Below are 20,930 nucleotides of genomic sequence, written 5' to 3'. Positions count from 1 at the left end.
AGAGAGAGGAGTATCCTGGTATAATGAGGTCTATGGAGGAGGGTGGGTAAAGAGAGGAGGGGGTGTCAGAGTCCAAGGTGAGATAGTGGAAGAGCAGGAGAGTGAGAGAGAGTGAAAGAGAAAGAGAGGCTCTTTTGCCAAACAGCGGTCCCTCTGTTGGTGCTGGGGTGTATCTGTGTGTTTAAGAAACTGCACTGCTGTGCTTTTGCTCTCTTAAACAACCAGGAGGTAGGTGAGAGGATCGACGGGCCTGACCACAGAGCAGGGCTTTGAAGCTGCCTCACGCTGCGAGAAACTGTATTGGATTTAGAGAGACTGCCTTTCAAAATGAAAAAGCGGAGAATGAAAGACAAAAGAAATGGAAAACTAAAATAGAGAAAATATTACAAGAGAATAAAAAGAAATATGCATTATGCATGAAGTATTCCTCATACATGCACTTTCTGCAGTTATCACTAAAAGATTAGCATAACAATTAACATTTTATAATGGCCTACATGCCAGTAGCAAGATGGGGATGAAGAACATGATGTGGGATTATTCGCCATCATTATGTGGCCATAAACAATTTTCAGGGCTAGGAAAGATTCTGTTTATTTTTCAAATTAGTTGTCTTTTGCATCAAAGCCTTGTATTTTCCTGCATTTTGCATTTGTGGATGTGCTTCTCTGCGTGAACGCCTGCGCGTGTGTGTGTGTGTTCTAAGATGTTTGTGAAGTCCACAAGTAAAAAGGCCCTCATCATCTTTCATCTGTGCTGCATTTATTCTACAGTAGCAGTGCAGCAGCTGTTGCAGCTATATTTTTTTCTCCTTTTTTCCCCCTCCACACGTATTTTGTATTGCGTATAAAATCTTGTGCATCTTCAAATAGCACGTTGTCAGATCACCAGTTGTACCTACTGGCAACTGAAAAGAATACGTTATCATTGTCTGAAGAAATACGCTTGGGAGGAGAGTAAGTGTACAGCATTGTATACAGATACACAATAGACACCGTCAAATGAGTAACTTTTTTATACTACAACAGCTACATCTGTATCAGAAAGGATTAGCATGGCGGGAAGGATTGGACAGTGTGTCTTATTTTAATTGCTGTGTATTTTAAATAAATTCCCAATGCTTTTCTTCTTGAATAGAACCTCTGTGGGGACAGAAACTGTCTTTTCTGAATACGGTTCCATATGGGAATAAGGATTACATTATTATTATTATCTTGTGAGGGATTAAGGATTTGTCTCATTTTGTCCCAGTGAGTAGTGTTGCCCTGCAAAATACAACTAAATCACAACACAGTGTAACAAAATACATATACTTAGTTTTATTTTTTTAATAACAGCGTCTCATGCATGGAAAACCAGTAACATTTTTCTAAAAAAGATACTGAAATTAAAAACGACATTCGGGCTCTGTTTTCAATCCATCATAGAGGACAGATCAGTGAAATTTCCTGTTATCTAAATGCGCAGCTTGACATTTTATTTTTGCTGTCATATTATTCTGTGTTACATCAATGTCATCCTATTGTTGGGAACACGTGATAAAGAGCAATGCCAAGCAGTAGACGTGTCTATATGAGAACTATGCAACACGTTTTAGCTTAAGAATGGAAGGAGTGTTCGCTTTCTACTGCACATCTAAAATGTACACAAATTGGTATCATTACTTGTTTCACATGGGTCACTTGGCACCAGTGCAGTATTAACCGAGAGGACACCAGAACAAAGCGCCGCCCACAGCCACAATTGACCTTTGGGGTTCTGATCTCTTAATGTGTTTCTCTGTGTTGGTGCTGATAAAGCTTTTCTTTTCCTCTGTCCAAATCTATAAAGGTTTTTTTTTTTTCAAAGATGCTGGCAATGCGAAGTGGGAGACACAAATACCCTCTCCATTCCACGGTCATAATCTCTGCCTCTGCCATCGATAGCTCTAATAGGTGTTTAGAAGGCCTTGTATGTGTCTCCATTTGATAGCCTGCTAATGGTTCGACATGTCATTCAGAGAAAATGTTTTGTGTTGAGTGGGCAGGATGGAAGCAAGATCAGAATTCACCACAGGAGGCCTTGGCTGAACAACTGAAACATGTAATCAAAAGCCCCCCAAATAAACCCCAACCCCCAAATCTTGTAAAACAGAGTATTTTCACTAAGTTAATCTATATTCCCACCTGAAAGAGATGAAAAGATGTGCATTCATGCTCAAAACACCCAAGTTATTTTGTTATGGCTATCTGGTAATTGTCAGGGCAGCCTCTTTTAAGAAAGTCCCTTTTAAATTATTGAATCTGCCAAACGATTCACTGCTACATTTAGTCACTAATTATGAACTCACCACCCCAGCATAATACTGTGTTTTTGTGTATTTGACAAGCCATGTGTGATTGTGTGGTGATTCAAAAAAGTTTAAAGCCAGTTCTCAAATGTACACTTTGTACCATGTTAGATCTAAAAAGAGAGACGTTGGTGTCGGCGATGTGATTAGCTTCAGTCCCAGTTGGGCTGCAGAGAATGGAATACATTAGTTGACTAGTAGATATGTGAATTATATAATATTAGATTGATGTGTCCAATTGGATTTAAATGACAGTTATATTGTGTCTAAATCATATTTAAAACTGAGTGTCATATTGGATTCACAAGAGCAGACAGTCTCCCATTGGAGTACCTGCCAAAAAATAGATGAATCTATGAGTTAATTCTTAATCATTGCGAAAATGGATTTTAAAGATATCTGAAGTCTCGTCGTGCAATTTTTAACATTTTTCATTTCTTCGGTTGTTCATTAATTAAGAATTGTTATATATTTTTGTCCTATAATAGTCACATTACATTTTACAGCAAGAATTAGTTCGGCGGAGCACAGTAAACAATATATATAAATATAAACTGTAAAAACAATATGACTTTTTGACATTCAACACCACCATGGATTAATTATATCCTCTTTCCCAGAAAGAAATCCATTCATAATACTTTCTGACTTAACTCTGCCTTTTACACCAGGCTTCAGCAGCCTGCTGCTGCTACTTGGCCACAGAAGTTCTCCACTGGGGTTTAACGCAACCAATGAGATTATTTATGCTTGCATAGCAGCTCTGTCTCTGAAAAAACATGTTTGTATTGCTAAAACCCCAATCTGCCTACATGTCCTGGTTCATGTGTGGCCGTGACTCCCCAGACTGAAGGTTTGGTCGAGGTCTCTCTTTCTGCTAGTAGTGTGGAACACATGCCTGGCACGACCAGTGCCATGGGGGGAATGGCACACAGCTGGTTTGATTGGACTCTGGCCTTAATCGCCCATGTCTCTGCCATCAGCGCTCAAGGAGCAGTAACACACATGTTAACTGTGCTCATACAAGGGAAACTGATTGGAGCCTTCTAGATTTATTCCTAATCAAATACTGAATTGTGCCCAGACAGATAAAATGCTGGTGTCGCTTTCCAAGTCTGGTATCAGTGTCTAACAAGAAAGTTTGGGCTAGGTGTTCAACGAGCTACTTTGCGGTCTCAATTTTTCAGCAAATGAAGGGGGCTGTTGTCAGAGAGCTGATTGTAGGGTGCAAAATACTGGGTGACAATCTGCGTGTCAAGATAAATACATCTGCTCCTGAGGAAATGCCATTAGCCATGCATATTTTAATCCTAAATAACTGTTATAAAAGGTTGCAAAACAAAAACACAAGGATCTAAAAGGTCAGTATTGAGCAGCTTAAACAAGAGTAGACTGCTCATCTAAACGAGAGCATCTCACCTGTAACTGATGAGAAGTGCAAGTTGGAGACTTTGTTTTTAATTCTCGTTCCTCGGATGTACTGTTATGCATCACATTTATCATTCTGACCTCTTTTGTCAAACAGCAGTCAAATCAGAATGCTTTTTTTAATAACACATGCACTGAATAATATAACTTGCTAAGATGTTAAATATTGTCATTTATCAAAAAAGCCATTGCCTGACCATGAGAAGAAGTCAATAACAATGTGTAGCTAATGTAATTTTGAATACACTTAATGCTCTGCTTAGCCGACTAGAGAGGGGACTGCAGTAATAAATCGGTTGACTGTTACTGATAAGCTTAACAGCAAAGCAGCATCCAAGCATTTGAATGAGGGCATTAATGGTTGTTTAAAACAGGAATAATGAAGTGACAACAGCAGTGTTGTGTTGCCTCTTGCTCTTGAGAGGAACGTCTGCCAGTGGAGGAAAATGGTGATTTGCTTACTTCTAAAGGACATCAGCAGAGAAGTAGTACTTCCAGTCATCAGAACTTGGCGAATACTTTAATTGCAAATGACAAAAACAAACAAACAAACAAACAGAAAAAACAAAACAACGTGGCCTCATTTCAGCATTTCATTTCATTTGTGTCAACAGCTTCTCGTGCATGCGCACAAACTTAAAAGCGTACGCACAGGGAGACCACTCTTAATCTTTTTGACGCACACATGTGGATGCTCATGCACGTTTGCTTGCGAAATACACATAGAAGCTCATATGCAGTGCACAAACACAAAGCAAATGTCCTCACAAAGTAGATGAGCTCCATTCTGTGTCGAATCGAAAGCATCTGCAAAGCCAGTTGCTCTCGGCCGTGGAGGCGTGCATCAGCCGGCAGAGGCGCCTGCTTGGTGTCCCAGGGTGGCTCGCGTAACACTTGGCCTGCTCCCTAGCCACTGCCGGGATCAGAAAGGCCCACTGCTATCATCCGGGCGCTGGCAGCAGTGAGGCTAGGCTTAGAATGACAAATTGGTTTGAGGGAGTGAGTGAGGGAGAGAGCAAGCCAAGAAATATACTTTGAAGAGAGAAATGCATTCCGGGTTTCGACAAGCATGCCATATTATATGGTCAAGTGTACAAGTCTGACTCCTGCCACGCGGATTGATCGAGATCCCAAAGACACTTAAATGAGGCGAGGGTCTTTCATCGTGACAATACCAAAGAATTTATCTTAGAAAGTCACCCAAAATATGACTGGATTACAGAGCTTTTCAGCATGCGGTCTCTCGTCTCGTGGCCTCAATTTTCATTGAACTGCCCTTTTATTTTTAGCAACAATAGTTTAGTAGTATTTGCTTATGTTTCACAGTGTTGGAAATGTAGAAATTTCTAAATGCACATTACAATATTTCCAACTTTATCCAAAGAAACCCGAATTATTGTGTAAATCAGGATGTTTACATACAGAAATGCAATTCAGATAATTGTAGAAATAATCTGAAAAAAATATATGTTGTGTAATACATGCTAATGTAATTTTCTCTGATGGATTATTGATTCAGAATGTATTACTTGCTTCATATTTCAACAAACTCATCATTGCCACCATCATCAGTGATTACAGCCAGTGAATGATGCTCTGTGTTTATGGTTTGGGAGAGTTATTCTTTTCAAATGAAACACGCAGGGAAAAATGGTGGTTAGTGGAATGTTATCTTTATTTTGGACTGAAGTAGAGCATGAACTGATATTTAGCCACTAAATATTGCATATATAATACATGGCATGTATAGCATATCACTATTACAAGTATCAGCTTAAAAAATTGTGTGTCTGTTTTCTGTATGATGGTTCTGAAAACAAAATCTCCTAATGCAAAGTCAGAGCAATAAAAACAATATTAAGCTTCTTCAGCATATTTTAGATTATCGGAAACCCACATTCGGTGAAATCCGACTGTTGTTAATCCACAACAAAACTGCATTTGTAAAAAAAACCGTTCAAAATTATAGGGGCAAGAAAATTCCAAAATAAATGGGGAACGGTGCAACTATTGACACTGGCAAGCTGTTTAATGTTGGAGGTGCACAGCATTCTGCTCAGCCCGAGGAGGAGACTGCGTACGAACGCTTTGCATATTCAAACAGGAAGTACTTTATTTATCGCGTGCAATCAAATCTACAATTGACTGTATAAGGGATAATCTAATTAAACATTAGCACAATTATCGGTCTTGGCCAATTGGATAACTGACTTATTAACTAGTGTTGTCTTCTGCTGTTTTAAGCAATAGTTGTTTTAAACAAGCAGCTTTGTAGGTTGTAATTACATTTTCTGCAGGCTTGTTGGCACCTTGGTCAAAGGCAACCTCCTGTGTGGACTCCCTCATGTAAATAAGAGCCCCTTTCCTTGCCAAAGCAATCATGACATTGCACTGGTGTAATGCTAGGCCTGCAAATAAGCCATGTCAGAAGCATACGCACAAGACACCGGATGTAGCCCTCTTGAATTCCCTCTCTCAGCAAACTGCAGAGATGCACCATTTGGCATCTCTGGAATTTGGTTTGAGGTTGCAGAGTATTTTACTTTTGTTGTCAAATTGCTTTGCAAATGAGGCCCACTCTGGCACGATTTCAAAGAGCTTGTGCTATATGTGCAGCTTCCTTCAGGCACTAGTTTCTGAACCTTCATCATTCTCTATGCATATGCACAGTACTGCGCTAAGCTCACATGGAAGGCTAGATAAACATGCCAGGCTGGGAGGAAGATGGAAGGCAGTATGCTTATGTCTTGTCAGCCTGTCTGTATGTTGATTTTGTGTTGTTCAACTTGACTGGCATGGTCTATCTAATAACATGGCAGGTAGACAGTACGAAAGCCTCGTAGGTTTCTACCCATTAAAATGATATTCAATCATTTTTGATGCGCTTTTTTTTGCCCCAAACCACGCCTTATAATGATTCAAGGTTCGAGCGCCATTCACATTGAAATGTTGTGTTGCTTGAAGCCACATCAAAATAATTGTTTTGATATGTTCCGTTTTTGACTTGGCAATGACATTAATAGGAGGTGATTGTACAATGAGGATAAAAAGCATTTTTTGAGGTATGTTGACTAAATTTCAGCCATGAATCCCCTGGCTCACAATTATACGTTTTTAGTCTGGGCATCATGGAACAGCCATTGCTTTGAGATACAAGTGTTGCACATATTGCGTGTCCTTTTGATTGCATGTCCAAGTCAGCCACTAAATAATAATGCAGGGATTGAAACAAAATAGCCCAAGGCTCAGAAATTGCTAATGAACATCACCAGGGTGCAGCTGGGGTTGCACTGTGTGATAAAGGCATTGAAACCTTACTTCATGTTTCAAAGGCAAATAATCTGTGGTCGATTTCTTTATACTCCAAACATCTGTGTCACTGCCTTAAAAGTGTCGGGAGACAATAAATGTGCACTAAGGAAAACTACAGATGACTCGCTAAAACGAGATATATATTCCAACGTGTCATAGTTTCAAGTGTTAACTTCAGCACTGGACATCTTTATGGCATATGTTTCTGTGGACTGATAAGCAGTGGAAGCATGATCTCTGTCATCACAATATTACAAATATGTGTTTTATACTTGTTACATTTTCTCCTTTCACTGCCTGTCTAGAACTATTCTCACTTTGCAGAGAACTGGCAAGCAACGGGAAATCCGTGGAGAGGCAAAGAGACAGAAGGCAAGAAAAAGAGAATATATTTGGTGCTATGTGCTGCAGATCAAAAACGTGGCAGTCACATGATCAAAGGCATTTGATAATCCTTGAACTACAATGCTCCTTTAATCCTAGCGAGAGAACTATATTTTATTGGGGGAGGAGGGCTGAAACAATGTTGGGGTGACAAACAGAGCTGAAGAAGCAGTAACTAGCTGGTAGAAATACAGTTTACTAAATGTGGCACAGTACTTTTGTGGGAGCTGGGGAAGAAAATAGTATAAAGCCTCCTTGTGTGGGGAGAAAATGGAGGCTGAGTTGATGGGACTAGAAACACAAATGTGCCACAAGTCAGTGTCCACTCAGCACTGAATAGTGCTCTTGTTTTTTTTCACTATACTTGTTGGGGAAGTTGGCTCGGTGAATGTGACTAGACTGCCTTATACTACATCTGCCACACAGAAACAGAGTGCAAGCTACACAGGGTTTGGGCTACGACTTCTCCCAGTCAAGTTGAGTTTCTGGCTAGTTCATTTTCCTGAAGATTCTTTTATACATATGTTTAAAAAATTGGATGGTTTACAAAAATATGCTATATAATCAAATGGCAGAACAACAACATACCAAATTGTATTTATTATTTATTAATTTTAATTCATTGTGAATTTACATATGATATATTACACTTTTAAAAAAACCTATGCAATTCTTGAACTGCAATATTTCATGTTGGGTGTAAAAGCAGCACCATCCCTATAGAGCCTGAAGGTTTTCACAACTTGCAAAAAACACTTGTCCACAAAACATTGTAAAGAAATTTGAGATTTTGTTCAGGACTTAAAGTAAAGGCGTCCAAAGAATTAGACAACTCTGTGCACAAAGGATCAGGCAAAAAACACATATTGAATAGATGTGATCGGTGAATTATCAGGCACAACTGCTTTAAAATAGATGTCGCTCTGTAGTGAAAATCATTGCACAGGCTCAGACACATTTCTGAAAATCATTGTCATTAAACACAGTTCATCCACTAGATGAAAGTTAAAGCCAGGAACATTATAAGAGAGTCTATTGTAACACTATCATGAAAGAATCTGGGGACTATTTCTAATCTATATATTATACAGCAGCAAAGCTGAGAGTAGAAAAGCTTGAAGTGACACCTGAAGTGACATCCACACAGAGAGCGATTCACTCATCCATATCACTTTGAAGTTAATGTAGGTGCAGACTCTGGTTGCCTAGGTAACCCTCTAATGCATTTACTACCAGGTCATATGTCAATCAACAGTATCCTGCACTTTTAGCTGTAGTTGCTTCAGTTGCTCACCTCAAATCTGAGAAACGTTGACTTGTTGAGGTGTATATGGCTGCTGAGTGGAGTTTTTTATACCTTACAATGCAAAATAAAAAAAATAAAAAAACATATATTTTTTAAAAATTTACCCATTTTCTCAGAAAGTTGTATATCAAAACTTTTTTTTTTTGTTTTTGCAAGAGCATGATCCCGGAGCCGAAGAGAAGACGTAACATTTTTATCACCTCACACCTGAAAAGTTTTACTGAAGCTTTACTTGTGTTCAGTGATGCACATCTTCTCTTAAATGTTTTTTCTAATATCACACAAGATTAATAGAGACAGAAAACATATAAATGACAAATAGTTATTTATGAAGTCTTTTATGACAAAAGATTTCAGATTTTTATTATTATATCTTAACAGGCACATAAAAGCCCATTTTTAACATTCACCTTTTTCAGTTCTGTTGTTTTTAAAAAAAAAAAAAAAAAGACAAAGTAAAAATCAAGAAAACTTTCATCTGAAACTCTTCAAAGTATGTTTGTTCTGAAGAAATTTAAGATTCCGTGTGGGAAACTTTCAACAGAGAAGCAGACAACTCACAGGTCCTCAGCTGGCACTGTCATTACTATAACCTTAGACCAAGATTGTGTTGGACTGTGAAAGGAGTAGCACACAATGTACATTTTTTGGCAGATTCCCACATGGAATATCTTTAAAAGAAATACTCCAGTGACTTTCAGAAGGCAGTCAGTCTCATTGTTCAAGAACCATAGAACAACTCTCTGTCCCATGCAGCTTTTTACGCACATGTTGGTAAAGTGAAATAAAAAAAAAAAAAAGAGTATGTATTTATAGCAAAAACAAAAAACCCTTTTAAATAACAAGTATAAATATTTTGCATATTTTTGTTTTCATTTGTCTTTTATGCAGACTTTTAGCGGAAAAACTGTGCGACATTTATTAAAGTACACAATTAAGACTTACACAGTTTGTGAGCTGCTGAGTGAGGCTCCTAATTTATATGATGAGAGTAAAGACAGCGAGATAGAAATAGAGCTCATTCTTAGATTTTATCAAAACATTTCCAAGAAATCAGAAAGATAAAATTGTCTTATATTTTCTTCAGAAACTGTAATATATATGTGTGTAACATGCGCTCTCTCTGGGCCTCATCCTATTACAATGACCAGCCCATGCATGGTGAGAAGACAAAAACATCAATATGTGGCGTAATCCAAATCCCTCTGTTGCAAGCATTGTCAATAGTCTTCATTATCAGATGCAAAATGTCCCAGACAAAGGTGAGTTGAAAAATGACAGTCGTTTTTACTTCCATATGTTTTCCCTTATCACCTCTCTACTCTACTGTCTCTCCTGTAACTGTGCGGAGATGAGCTATGAGCTGTTTGTCAGAAAAGCTGTACAGTTTCCACGCTGATGAAACACTAATGATTATTATATAGATTCAACGAGTGAGTTAAACTAGGAATTTATTAGAAATGGCATGAGTGAAAAGTGGTGGTTAGCTTTATTGTTTTTTTTTACTTTTTTGCATTTGATAATGTCTCTTCTTTAACAGTATTTGTACTTCCAAATTAAAGTAGTTGTTAATTTGGATCACATATTGTTTTGTACAAATTCAACAAAACAAAACAAATAAATAACTAAATACTTTTGCATAAACATCACATTGTGTGTTCAATAGTTTTAGCATATTTGGCATTGGTGGTAAAGGGAATATTTTCCTGAATGCTTTGTGTGAAGTTTTTGCAAGTCATGCCTTGATTAATCGCCAGTATTGATGGTGTGCCGAGTTATCTGTACATTGCAAACACTGTGGTTCACATTATAATTGATTGGACTCTCTTTTTTTCTTTTTTGTCACTCTCCTCCTAACTCTACAATATCCTGTAGAATCTAATATTCACAATTTTGGAGGCAGTGTTCAGAATCAAGGTCATTCATTTTCCCCCACTGGGAACATGCAGAAGGAAACTCCATTTCCTGCTCCTACCCACAAAGAAAATAATTCATGTTTATTTGTCACATCAATTAAGATATCATGGTTATATTGCCTACTCAATCTGTAGGGAAAATTTTGTCTACTAATTCCATCGTCCCAGCAAGGCCCATTTATTCATTTATATTTCATGACCTGGTGTTTACGCTACAGTGAATGCCTGGCTGATTTTTTTTTTCTCCCCTCTCTTAGTTGCCTTGTCCAGAGAGGTGTTCTCCTTCTACGTTGCGATGAAATATAGATGTTAAGAGTCTGGAGAGTCGAGTGTCTCATCTGTCCTAGAGAAACCATAAGGCAGCCATTAATAGTGTCACAGAGCATCAGACGTACCACAGGCACATAATTGGAAATGAGGACATAACTGAAAGCACCTGCTTGAAAATCAACAGGGCCTTCCCACGAGGCAAGCCCTCGGTAGATTCCAAAAGAAGTTTTCCGAGCCCCTCCGCTTCCCTGCTGGTTCTGTTTCACCCATTGCTCTTTTTTTTTTCATTTCTCACTGAGGTCAGCTCAAGATGGCTTATTGTTTTTTCTTTTTTTTTATGATGGCATTGTGAGTATGCAAATACTTTGGATCTTTGCATAATCACAAGCAGCAGGACCATCTGTTGTTGGCTTGTTGACTTACCTTGTGTCTGCTTTTAATGGTGTTTTCTTGTATCTGAGTGATGTATTGGTGTATTAACAATGTGATAATCATTTAACCTCAAAAAATGCAGTCGGGCGTGTACGAAAAATCCGAACATATGTTCAGCGAAATCTTCTGACAAAGAAGGATTTATAATCTTTGAGCAGGGATAGAAATAAGGGAACACAAAAACAAATAACAAAAAAAATCACTCCGCTCACGTTATGTCAGATAAGACGACGCTGTCAAGATAGAGATTTAAAATGTGACGCTTGACAAATGTTGTGATCTTGGCTTAGTGGGTAGTAAAGAGTGGGAGTTAACCCCCACTTAAAAACACAGCAAAAATACTAATAGCAAGGAATAGTAAATAAGATGAAACTTTATGCAAGGATATGCCTCCAATGAAACATGTCCCTGATAATGTTTTTTTTTTTTACTAGAACCAGAGCCAGACACCAGAGAAGTCTTTTAACTCACCGCCTCCCATTTGTCCTCATAAGGTAAGCTCCAGTTTGCTTTCAGGCAAGGAATAAACAGCATTATGTGAAATAATTACAGATATTTTAAGAATGCGATGTTCTTATTAAGCTGTGATTCTGTGTCTATTTGCAATTTTGCATTTGTAAATTAGCTGCATAATATGTCAAGACCCTTTTCATCTTCTCACATATCTGATGTTCCATTCACCATATCATTGCAAGACTCTTTGCCAAATGGTGTGCAAAATGAATTTGTTTATCATGGGTTCTTAAAGAAACTATTTTCATTTCCAAGACAACAGTTTCATCTGTTTTCTGTTCTTCCTCTGTGCGTTCTGCTAATCGTTCGAGATTTATTTAACATGAAGCGAGAAGGGCAAATTTATTCAATGCTAATTAGTCTTGTACATGCACAGTCAAAGTCATCACTTCACTGTGATGGTCTCAAGTCGTCACCACACACTGACTGAAGTCACTGTCCCCTTCAACCTCTACTCCTGATGCGTGACTCTTGCAAATGTGATAATGTGCCATGCAGTGAAATTCGCGCAATTTCAGTTCACTTAGCACCAAACGTGTCAAAAATGCCTGTGTCCTTTTCTGGATGAATGGGCGTTATGGCTGAGAGTGGCTTATTGCAAGAGTGGACCTTGGTAAAAGGAGCCCAATAGATGGAAGCTGTCTGACAGGCTGTCATCAACTGTTCAAAGCCTAACACCGCTCTACATCCCTAATGCACAGCTAGCTGTCTGAAATGACTTTGGTGGCATTAAAATATGCAGACAGTGGTCGGACAGTAAATAATAACAAAATATGATACCCGTTTCTCTGCTCTGTCACTGGAAAATCACTGGAAAAAGTAAATTATCTGCATATCTATCATTGTAGAATAAGAACGCACATCCATGTAAGGCATGAACTTTTCAAATTTGGGTTGCTTTTGGTGAGAAATTACAGCGTGCCGTAGCTCTAATGGGGTGTTACAGATGTGTTAATGTAAGAAGACATCACTTTCGATTGCTCCACATACTATGTCTACGTCTTGTTTCCTCTGGACCCCATACTTCTCTCTCTTTCACTCTTTCCATTTTTACCCAGCTGATCAGGGCTGATGTAATGGGGGAACACTGTGGGTTTGCGGATAGTGTTATTCACGTTTTAGCTGTTAGCAGCTGAACATAATCTCCCTCTAGTCAGCTCACATTAGTCTCCATGATCCACACCAGCCCAATATGTGCAGCGAATGCATTGGGCCAGCTGGGGTAATTTAGTATGTCAGTCAGTTCAGGAGGCTGGTAAAATGAGTAAATGGCTGGATATGATTTATATGTAAAGAATATTCTGATTATAATGGCTCTCAGAATAGAATATCCACTGGCTTTTTAAACTTCTCTTCATCTGCATTGTGTGCATCCCCCAGATAGATAGCGAAATGAACAGAGGGCTTTTAAACTGACTACTCTGTGATTATATTAAGAATGTGAGAGTGAGAGAGCGAGGAGAGGGAGGAGATCGGGTGCCCGAGCACTAAGTATATATAATTGCTTCTTGACACATTGGCCAAATTCTGCAGTGCCAGGATCTGAGCGAAGATGATTAACGGCTGTCCAAGTGGGTGGGCACTGCAGGTCGTTCAGGGCCTTTGGTTTCCATAGTGATTCTAGTCTAAAGGCCATATATTGCATAGTGAATATCCCAGAGGTCCACACATTGTTAAACTACAATTATAACTCACATCAAGAGCATTGTCTGTCCACCGCAAACTCTCTTATTCACCCACCAAGTGTCTTGCTGCGTTTTCCCTCTGCTCATCATTTATTTTCTCTTCTTATTTTCTTAAATTGTCTCCCCTAGCTGGCGAGAAGATAAAGAGTAAAAATTTTGCATTATGTGAATAATTGATGTGTGGGCTCACCTCAGAGCATCATCACACTACGGCAGTCGGGGTAAGAGGTGAGGGTAAGATCATATTTCTGACATGAGGCTTCAGGCTACAGAAAATTGTTTCACATGGGTTTTCACAAGGTTTTCCTGTGAATCGACAGCGTGAATAACAACTCCTCATTATAGCACAACAGGGTAGTAATAAAATGTGAATAGGGATGCACATGCTTGGTTCTGTACATAAAGTCATGTGCGTCTGACAAGCTATAACATACAAGTAGTTCATTATAATACGGTTCTTGGTATCTGAGGTGGCTGTGTATAATAATGTGTGTGTAAGCATGCCAAAGTATGTGTATGTCTTTGTGAACACCACAATTTAAATAGGTGACAGATGGAGAGGACAAGGGATGGGGGTGGGGATCAAGCACCTCTGACAATATGGGGCCTGCACTGCACCTTGTTCTTGCCAACTCTGAAATAGCTACGGTAAACTAAAGCCGTGTGACTCCGGGATGCCATTTCACAGTTTTGTTTTCCTCGCGTTTCACAGTTTTTATTTCCACAAAAGACAAACTCTCTTGTGAAATGTCACCTAACAATGTAAAGGTTGAGTGATGAGCATGCGAGAGAAACACCTTGCTTCTTGAAGGGTTAGACTTTATTCTGTGAAGTTTGACAAAGACATGAATGTAAATGCGCTGAGTGTTACAGATAAAATTCTTAAGACATACAGTGTGCAGGAGCTTTTTAAAGCCAAGGAAAGGCCACCGAATAAACACATTTCAATGGTGATTCACTCTGTATAATAAAAGGAAATCCCTCACGCATCCAAACAAAAGGCCTGTCATGCAGCAATTAAGCTTTGTTATTTGCGTCAAGCAGACTATGGATAAGTAATGTATCTTCCTAAAGATGTACGTCCACATCCTCGCACATGCAAGTGCACGGGCAAACACAGTCAGTCACTCAACTCCAATTCATTTGAGGTAAATGTAATCTCAGAAGACAAGCAGCAACAACCCACGGCTCCATCAAGGTGCCTGGGGTTGCATTGGTGGCCATCGTCAAATAAATAATGCTTTGTGACTGAAAAAAAGACAATCCAAAAGGTCATCTGTGACCTCTGGGACCAGTGCTGTGCAGCATCTGTCACTAGCAAGCACCGCATGTCTGTGTCAAATGGCAAAAGGTATGTGGTGCAGCCAGCCTGCCATGTAATGAAGGGAGTAGGCCTCTATATACATAACATCACAGTCACAATTGTATTAAGAGGGCTCCACAGTATCCTGGCTCATCTGCAGGACATCTTCTACGCACCATAGTATAAATGACAGAATGGAAAATTATCTACAATATTATTAAAAAAAATACACTTTTCAAGATCATACCTGGCATATCAAGGAAGAAATTCATGTTCTTTGGAAATCTAACTGAAAGGATAAAAAAGTATTTGACATCCCCTTAATCCATTTAATCGGTAATGAGGTTTAGGTAACTTTCAGGATGTTAAGTGAACAATGGCTATCCTCTCTGATGATATTTCACTTGTCACATAATTTCCGTAACAGCAGTTAATGGTATCAAATATTCAGGGTAAAATGATGAAGAAATATATAATCGATGCTTTCCTTTCAGCCAACTTACAATTCTCATATATCTGCATCAGACCACACCTCCGTGTGGAACAAATCAATAATATTCCATTTCTAACCAAATTCTTCTTTTTGTATGGTGAAATCCGATCTTTATGGACACAGTAACAAATTGGATATCCCCACAGTCACATTGGAAAAAGAAACACAAGCTCAGAGACAACATGGGTTGCTCTGTAAAAGAATGTACCATGCATATTGTTTTACGAAATTGCGTACCACACAAATTTCATTCTGAATTCTCTCAAAGTGGAAATGAGGCTCACTTCTGTTAGTATATTTCCCAGATCCCCTGCACTGTACTCTCTCACATGCTGGCTGTCCTTTCCTCTCACTCGCCACGTATCTCCCTCCCCACATCCAGCTAAACCAATCAGGGATTTGAGGGCCTCGCCTCCAATCAATTACGACCCAAATCAGTGCAGAGGCCTTTGATATAGAATCATTTGTCAAATCAGTGCAGATGGCTGAGGGCAGGTACCCTTGTGCTATAGGCCATATCCATGTGGAAATCTCTGCTCAGGGTGGGCTCTCCTGATGCTCCCCAACCTATTAATGGGAAGTCATTTTGTGCGCCAGGACTGCAGTCCAGCTGCCTGGTCTCCTAGATTGCTAGTGTTTAAGCATCTTAGTCAAACAGAGGATAATAGCAAATGATTTGAACTTTGTAGGCAAACGGAATATGAATCTCATGGATCCTACTTGAAGTTTTCAAATGGACTGTACAACGACTACAAGAGTACCCGTGTATTTTAAAACTCTAAATTATCACATGCAACTAGAGCAGGGCGATATGGCCAAAAATATTTATCACGATATATATTTGAAAATTTGCGATAACGATATAACCGACGATATAATTGATGCGAGACAAAATACAACTCCACAACATTACTAGCGCAAAAAGACAACCTTCCATTTATTTTCACTTAAACAAGAAGCTGGTTTTTATGTACATTAAAGCTTTATAAAAATGTAACAGTGCAAATGCAAATTCCTTGCTGAAAGTTTAACCAAAAGGCATTTCCAGTAGAAATGGGCTGACATATCCTGAGCATAACCATGTATAATGTCCACTGAAGTTAAAAAGAGGTGCTTTGCAACATTAAACTGCAGTGTGCAGTACGCATTTTTCGGACCATAAGGTGCACGGGATTATAAGGCACATTAAGCGAAACAAAGCAGTCAGATAAATCAAACTTTATTAAACTCATTCTTCTTGCTTCCTCCACTTCTGTACCATTGATTCATTAATGTTGAATTCTCTGGCAGCGGCTCTATTCCCATGTTGTTGCAGTATATTAATGACTAACCTCGTATTGTGGATGGATTATCTCAGTTGTTCTCCTGACTGAAGTTTGGTCCGTTTACAGCATCCTGCCATGCGATTGCATTTGTTTCTAACCATGAAGAACCTTCACGTTAACTTTTATAAGTGGAAAAGTGTTAGTGTTCGTCCTCCAGCTTCACTGTTTATGTTATGCTAACATAGCTGTGTCGCTAGCGATCACGTAGCACATCATTATATACCAGCTAGCCCAACTTCAGTAACCCTACAAACGTCACTGCTGTTTAGTTTCCTGTCTTCATTTATGTTGGAAGTGATAGCAGAGCTGTACGTTTGATTTTTTTCAGAAATCTCTCAGTCAGAACATGCAATATCATGCTTAGGTAACTAGCGAAACTAGCGAGCTAACTTCCGCTAGCTTCCTGCTAACTTCTAACTCCGTTAAATGTAATAACTTTTGTTTTCATGGATGCCTGGAAGTTAAACTTTATAGTTACACCTGGTAAAGCAGCAATGCTGATCGTTTTATTAAAGATGAAAGAATTTAGACAGTTTTTAACTCTAAGTGATGCTGCAGTGTTGTTTGGCCTGAAGTATACGGAGTTTAGGACCCAGATTACTCCCAGATTTAAGAGCATCTTAGTCCGACAAATACGACAATAACAACGGCCGCTTGCATGTTCTGCAAAAAAATGTGCTTTGTTGTGTATCTGACGGACAAACACCAAACCAGTTCCACATCACGGAAGTTGCACCATTTTTACAAACCAATTCTGGTTCATCTGTTTCACTCAACAATCGGCCGTGTGCGTATGAAAACAAAGGCACTGCGCATGCGCGTTTTACTCCCATTCTATCGCGATATTTCATTTTCCTATCGTTGCCTAACATTATACCGGTATTACCGTGAACGGTATAATATGGCCCAGCCCTACATGCAACCTGCTGTGACAAAATACTTTAGTACATGAGCTAATCCACTGCAAATGGTGCCCCAGAAATACCAAATAGAAATTCAGATTTTCATCATGCGAGTGCTGTTTACTTGTGCATGTTCACTTTTGAACAGTTGAAGAGAAAACTTCTGAATACAACTAAAACTGAAATACAGCTAAACCTAAGACTTAAATACACTAATTCAGATTGTGGTAATAGTAACTTAAGGTCAAGAGTTCCTGTTCACAACCAAATTTTAACCAAGCAATAGCAATATATAATAGTGAATAATCAGATAATGCTTATCAAGAGAAAAAAATATAACCTAAATATATTTAGAGGACATTGTGAGTGTGCCTGTCTCACCGGTGCTGTTTGATATGTCCTCCTTAGGAAAAGGCAGAATTAAAAACATTATAAATACAATATTTTCAGTGTATTTAAGTTCATTTAAGTGTGATTGGGCTACTTTAATAAGCTTGCCAAAACTCACCTCCTAAAAAAGTCTTCAACCTTTAGCCTTTGTTTCTTTATACTCTTATATAAAGGGACCTTGGGTTTCAGCAAATTCAGCAATAATACATATAACTAAATAATTATTATCTTTTATTGTTTTTGTTTTGAAAACCCAACATATTTTTAGAGCCTCTGTAAAGCTCCCTATAACTTCTTATAGTGATTTATCATAGCCTTCAGAGTTTCAAACCAAGTTGCTTCTTCTTAGAGTATCTCATGTAGAATCTTGTCTCAAGCGATGACATAGTGAGCTCCTTTAAATACCTAGGAGTTTTCATTTTTACGATCTAGCACATTTCTAATAAGATATTGGCAGACGTTAAACACGGCATCACAGGAAGCTATGATGGATGGTCATTGCGAGATTGGATCAGAACTGCCATCTAAACCAATCCTCCAACCTACCACCACCTACTCTTTGTGTCTAATCTAACACTGAGCATGATAGATGGTTCTGGAAGCCCTTTTACAATGTGTAAAAAACAATATACATGTAAGTATATCTACACATTTTTACTTATATCATGTTACAGAATGAAATTCTGTTCTGTTGTAATAAATAAAAACTCAAAAGAATAAAGATAAGATAATACAACCCTAGTCTGGTCATTGTCATCATCATCATCATCAGTGACATTTTATTCTCTTATATTTTGTGTTCCCACCCGTTTTTTTCTTTTTTCCTGGGCATGATTAAAAACTCTCTAAAATGCACAGAAATGTTTTTTAAGGTCTTGAGGTTTTGAGCTATTTTACAAGCAGTAGTTTTCTTGGAAACCAGTTGCAGAGTTTGGCGTCATGCAATATTCTTTGCACTGTGAACATCAGTGAAACAACAGTTTCCAAGGATTCCTTGTGCCAAGCCAGGAGCACTCATCTGTTTTTTAAGGCACTTTAAATACTAGATTTTATTTGGCATCATTATTTAAGGATACTTGTAGCTCTTTCTATACTTTCTAATAACTGCTGCAGATGTGTTTGAGGTTTTAAGTCCCTAATATGCAGGACTATGTAGCAACAGTCAAAAATGCGAAGCTCCAGCTGTATTTGCGGTCACGTCTTTTCCTTGGTAACCGTGTCTTTACAGTTAACCTTGAATTGGAAATTATATGTCCAATCATTTGTATGGCAGTAGAAATAACGTGATCTCATCCAATTGTAAATTTGCTGTGTAGTCTCTGGTTTTAATTATACACTTTCACTTAAAAACAGTGCAAATACTGTAAGATTATGCAATAACATATATTTTTTTAAATAACTGGGCAATTTCACAGGGTGTAGTTTTTTTGTTTATTGTAACAGCAATACTGAAACAAGACATTGTCACAAATTGTCATTAGGCAAAAGCTGTGTTGTTAGGCTTTCGTGTTTAATGACTTAAAAACAGCATTATAGGCTTCATTAGTTAGCACGTCGGTGCAAGCTAGATTATCTAGGAATAGATTTGAAAAGTTAAAGCAAACATAACTTGTGTCCTTAGGTTATCTGACTTGTCAGAAAAAGCATTAAATAATAAATGATTAAAAGAACATAAATAAATGTAAAAAAAATATCCTCAAAATCCAGCATGTTTAATTTATAGCTGAACATTAATCACAAAATGCTCAGCATTCAGCATTCACGGGTGAGGTTTAAGTTATATAAAAAAGCTTCTTTTAATGATTTTATTCATGAGAAAAGTATTATTCAATGCCTTCATGTTTCAGCGATGTATCCTTGCTAAGATGTATCCTCCCTAAGATTATAAATCAGTGCAGTGCAGTGGGATGTCATGGATGCCAGCCCTCAGTTCTCTGTGCAAGAATAAGATGAGTTCCCTCTAGTATTTGATGCACATTGAATATGTCTTCAGATCAACACAGCACAACTGTTTCCCTGGCAGACAGAACAAAGATCACAGAAATCTGAAATGCAAAGTAAACGTTAAAAAAAAGAAGCACAAAAGCAAAACAGCCTTACCCTAAAAGTGAGAGTTTTGAGCACTGTGAACACATTTTAACCCAAAACTGCTCCTGCAGCAATCAGCATAATCATCAGCCTGCTGCATTCTCAGATAAGATAGTGGGTGCATTATCTGTCCTCCAGTTTCACAATTTTACTCATCATACAAGCAACACTTTCACTGTAGGTGGCAATCAAGCTGCATTCTTAATTGATGTTAATATGTCGCATGTTTTTGGGATGTCCACACTTATTTATTTTATGAAGTAATTATATTACTTGGAATTTACACACTACTAGTAAACACACACACAAAATGTTCAATTAACAAGTGTTTTGTCAAAAATATCCCATCATACTGTGGGAGATGTATCCCTCTGTCTCTTTGACTTTTGTTTTAATACACTCTAGTTTGTGCACCATTGCCAACCGTGTGCACCACTTTGTTTCCACAAAGTGAAAGCCAGCTTTTGTTTTCTCTACAATTGTAAAGGAGATATATGCGTGTGTATTTATATTATGACACTGATTTCATGATCTCTGAAATGCTTGATATTACTTAAGACAGAAGAGAATAAAAACCAACAAATGAAAGAGGAAACCGCAGTTAGGAAATGATTACAAGCATGTAAGCTCTCTAGGCAAGAACAAGCTGCATTGCTCGGGATATTTTTCTCACCCTCTGCCTTTGCATATTTCACACTGGCATATCTTTCGAGATGTAAGTCATACTGAGAGATTTGACTCTGCATGCTAAAAAGGCATAAATACAGGGGAAAAAACATAACCAGCAGATGACCTTATTACACTCAGTATGTAACATGCAGTAGCAATATTGCCTTTATTTGTCATTATTACCA

The 20,930-nt window shown here is 38.3% G+C and overlaps 1 protein-coding gene across 1 annotated transcript in view; it reads left to right on the top strand.

The window, feature by feature from the left end:
• The window catches only part of pcdh11 (protocadherin 11), a 140,869-nt gene that overhangs the window by 44,612 nt on the left and 75,327 nt on the right, over positions 1-20,930 (top strand). The window contains exon 4 of the mRNA XM_085296338.1: positions 11,812-11,871. Within this exon, the coding sequence (XP_085152464.1) occupies positions 11,812-11,871 (60 nt within the window). The remainder of the gene's footprint in view (positions 1-11,811; positions 11,872-20,930) is intronic.

The sequence above is a fragment of the Mchenga conophoros genome, linkage group LG2 (assembly GCF_057382185.1).
Source record: "Mchenga conophoros isolate Kocher_MC1m ecotype Shallow Benthic linkage group LG2, M_conophoros_male_GT1.1, whole genome shotgun sequence".
Classification (NCBI taxonomy): Eukaryota; Metazoa; Chordata; class Actinopteri; order Cichliformes; family Cichlidae; genus Mchenga; species Mchenga conophoros.
Note: the sequence above shows the minus strand (reverse complement) of the source record. Positions and strands in the feature narration are given on the sequence as shown.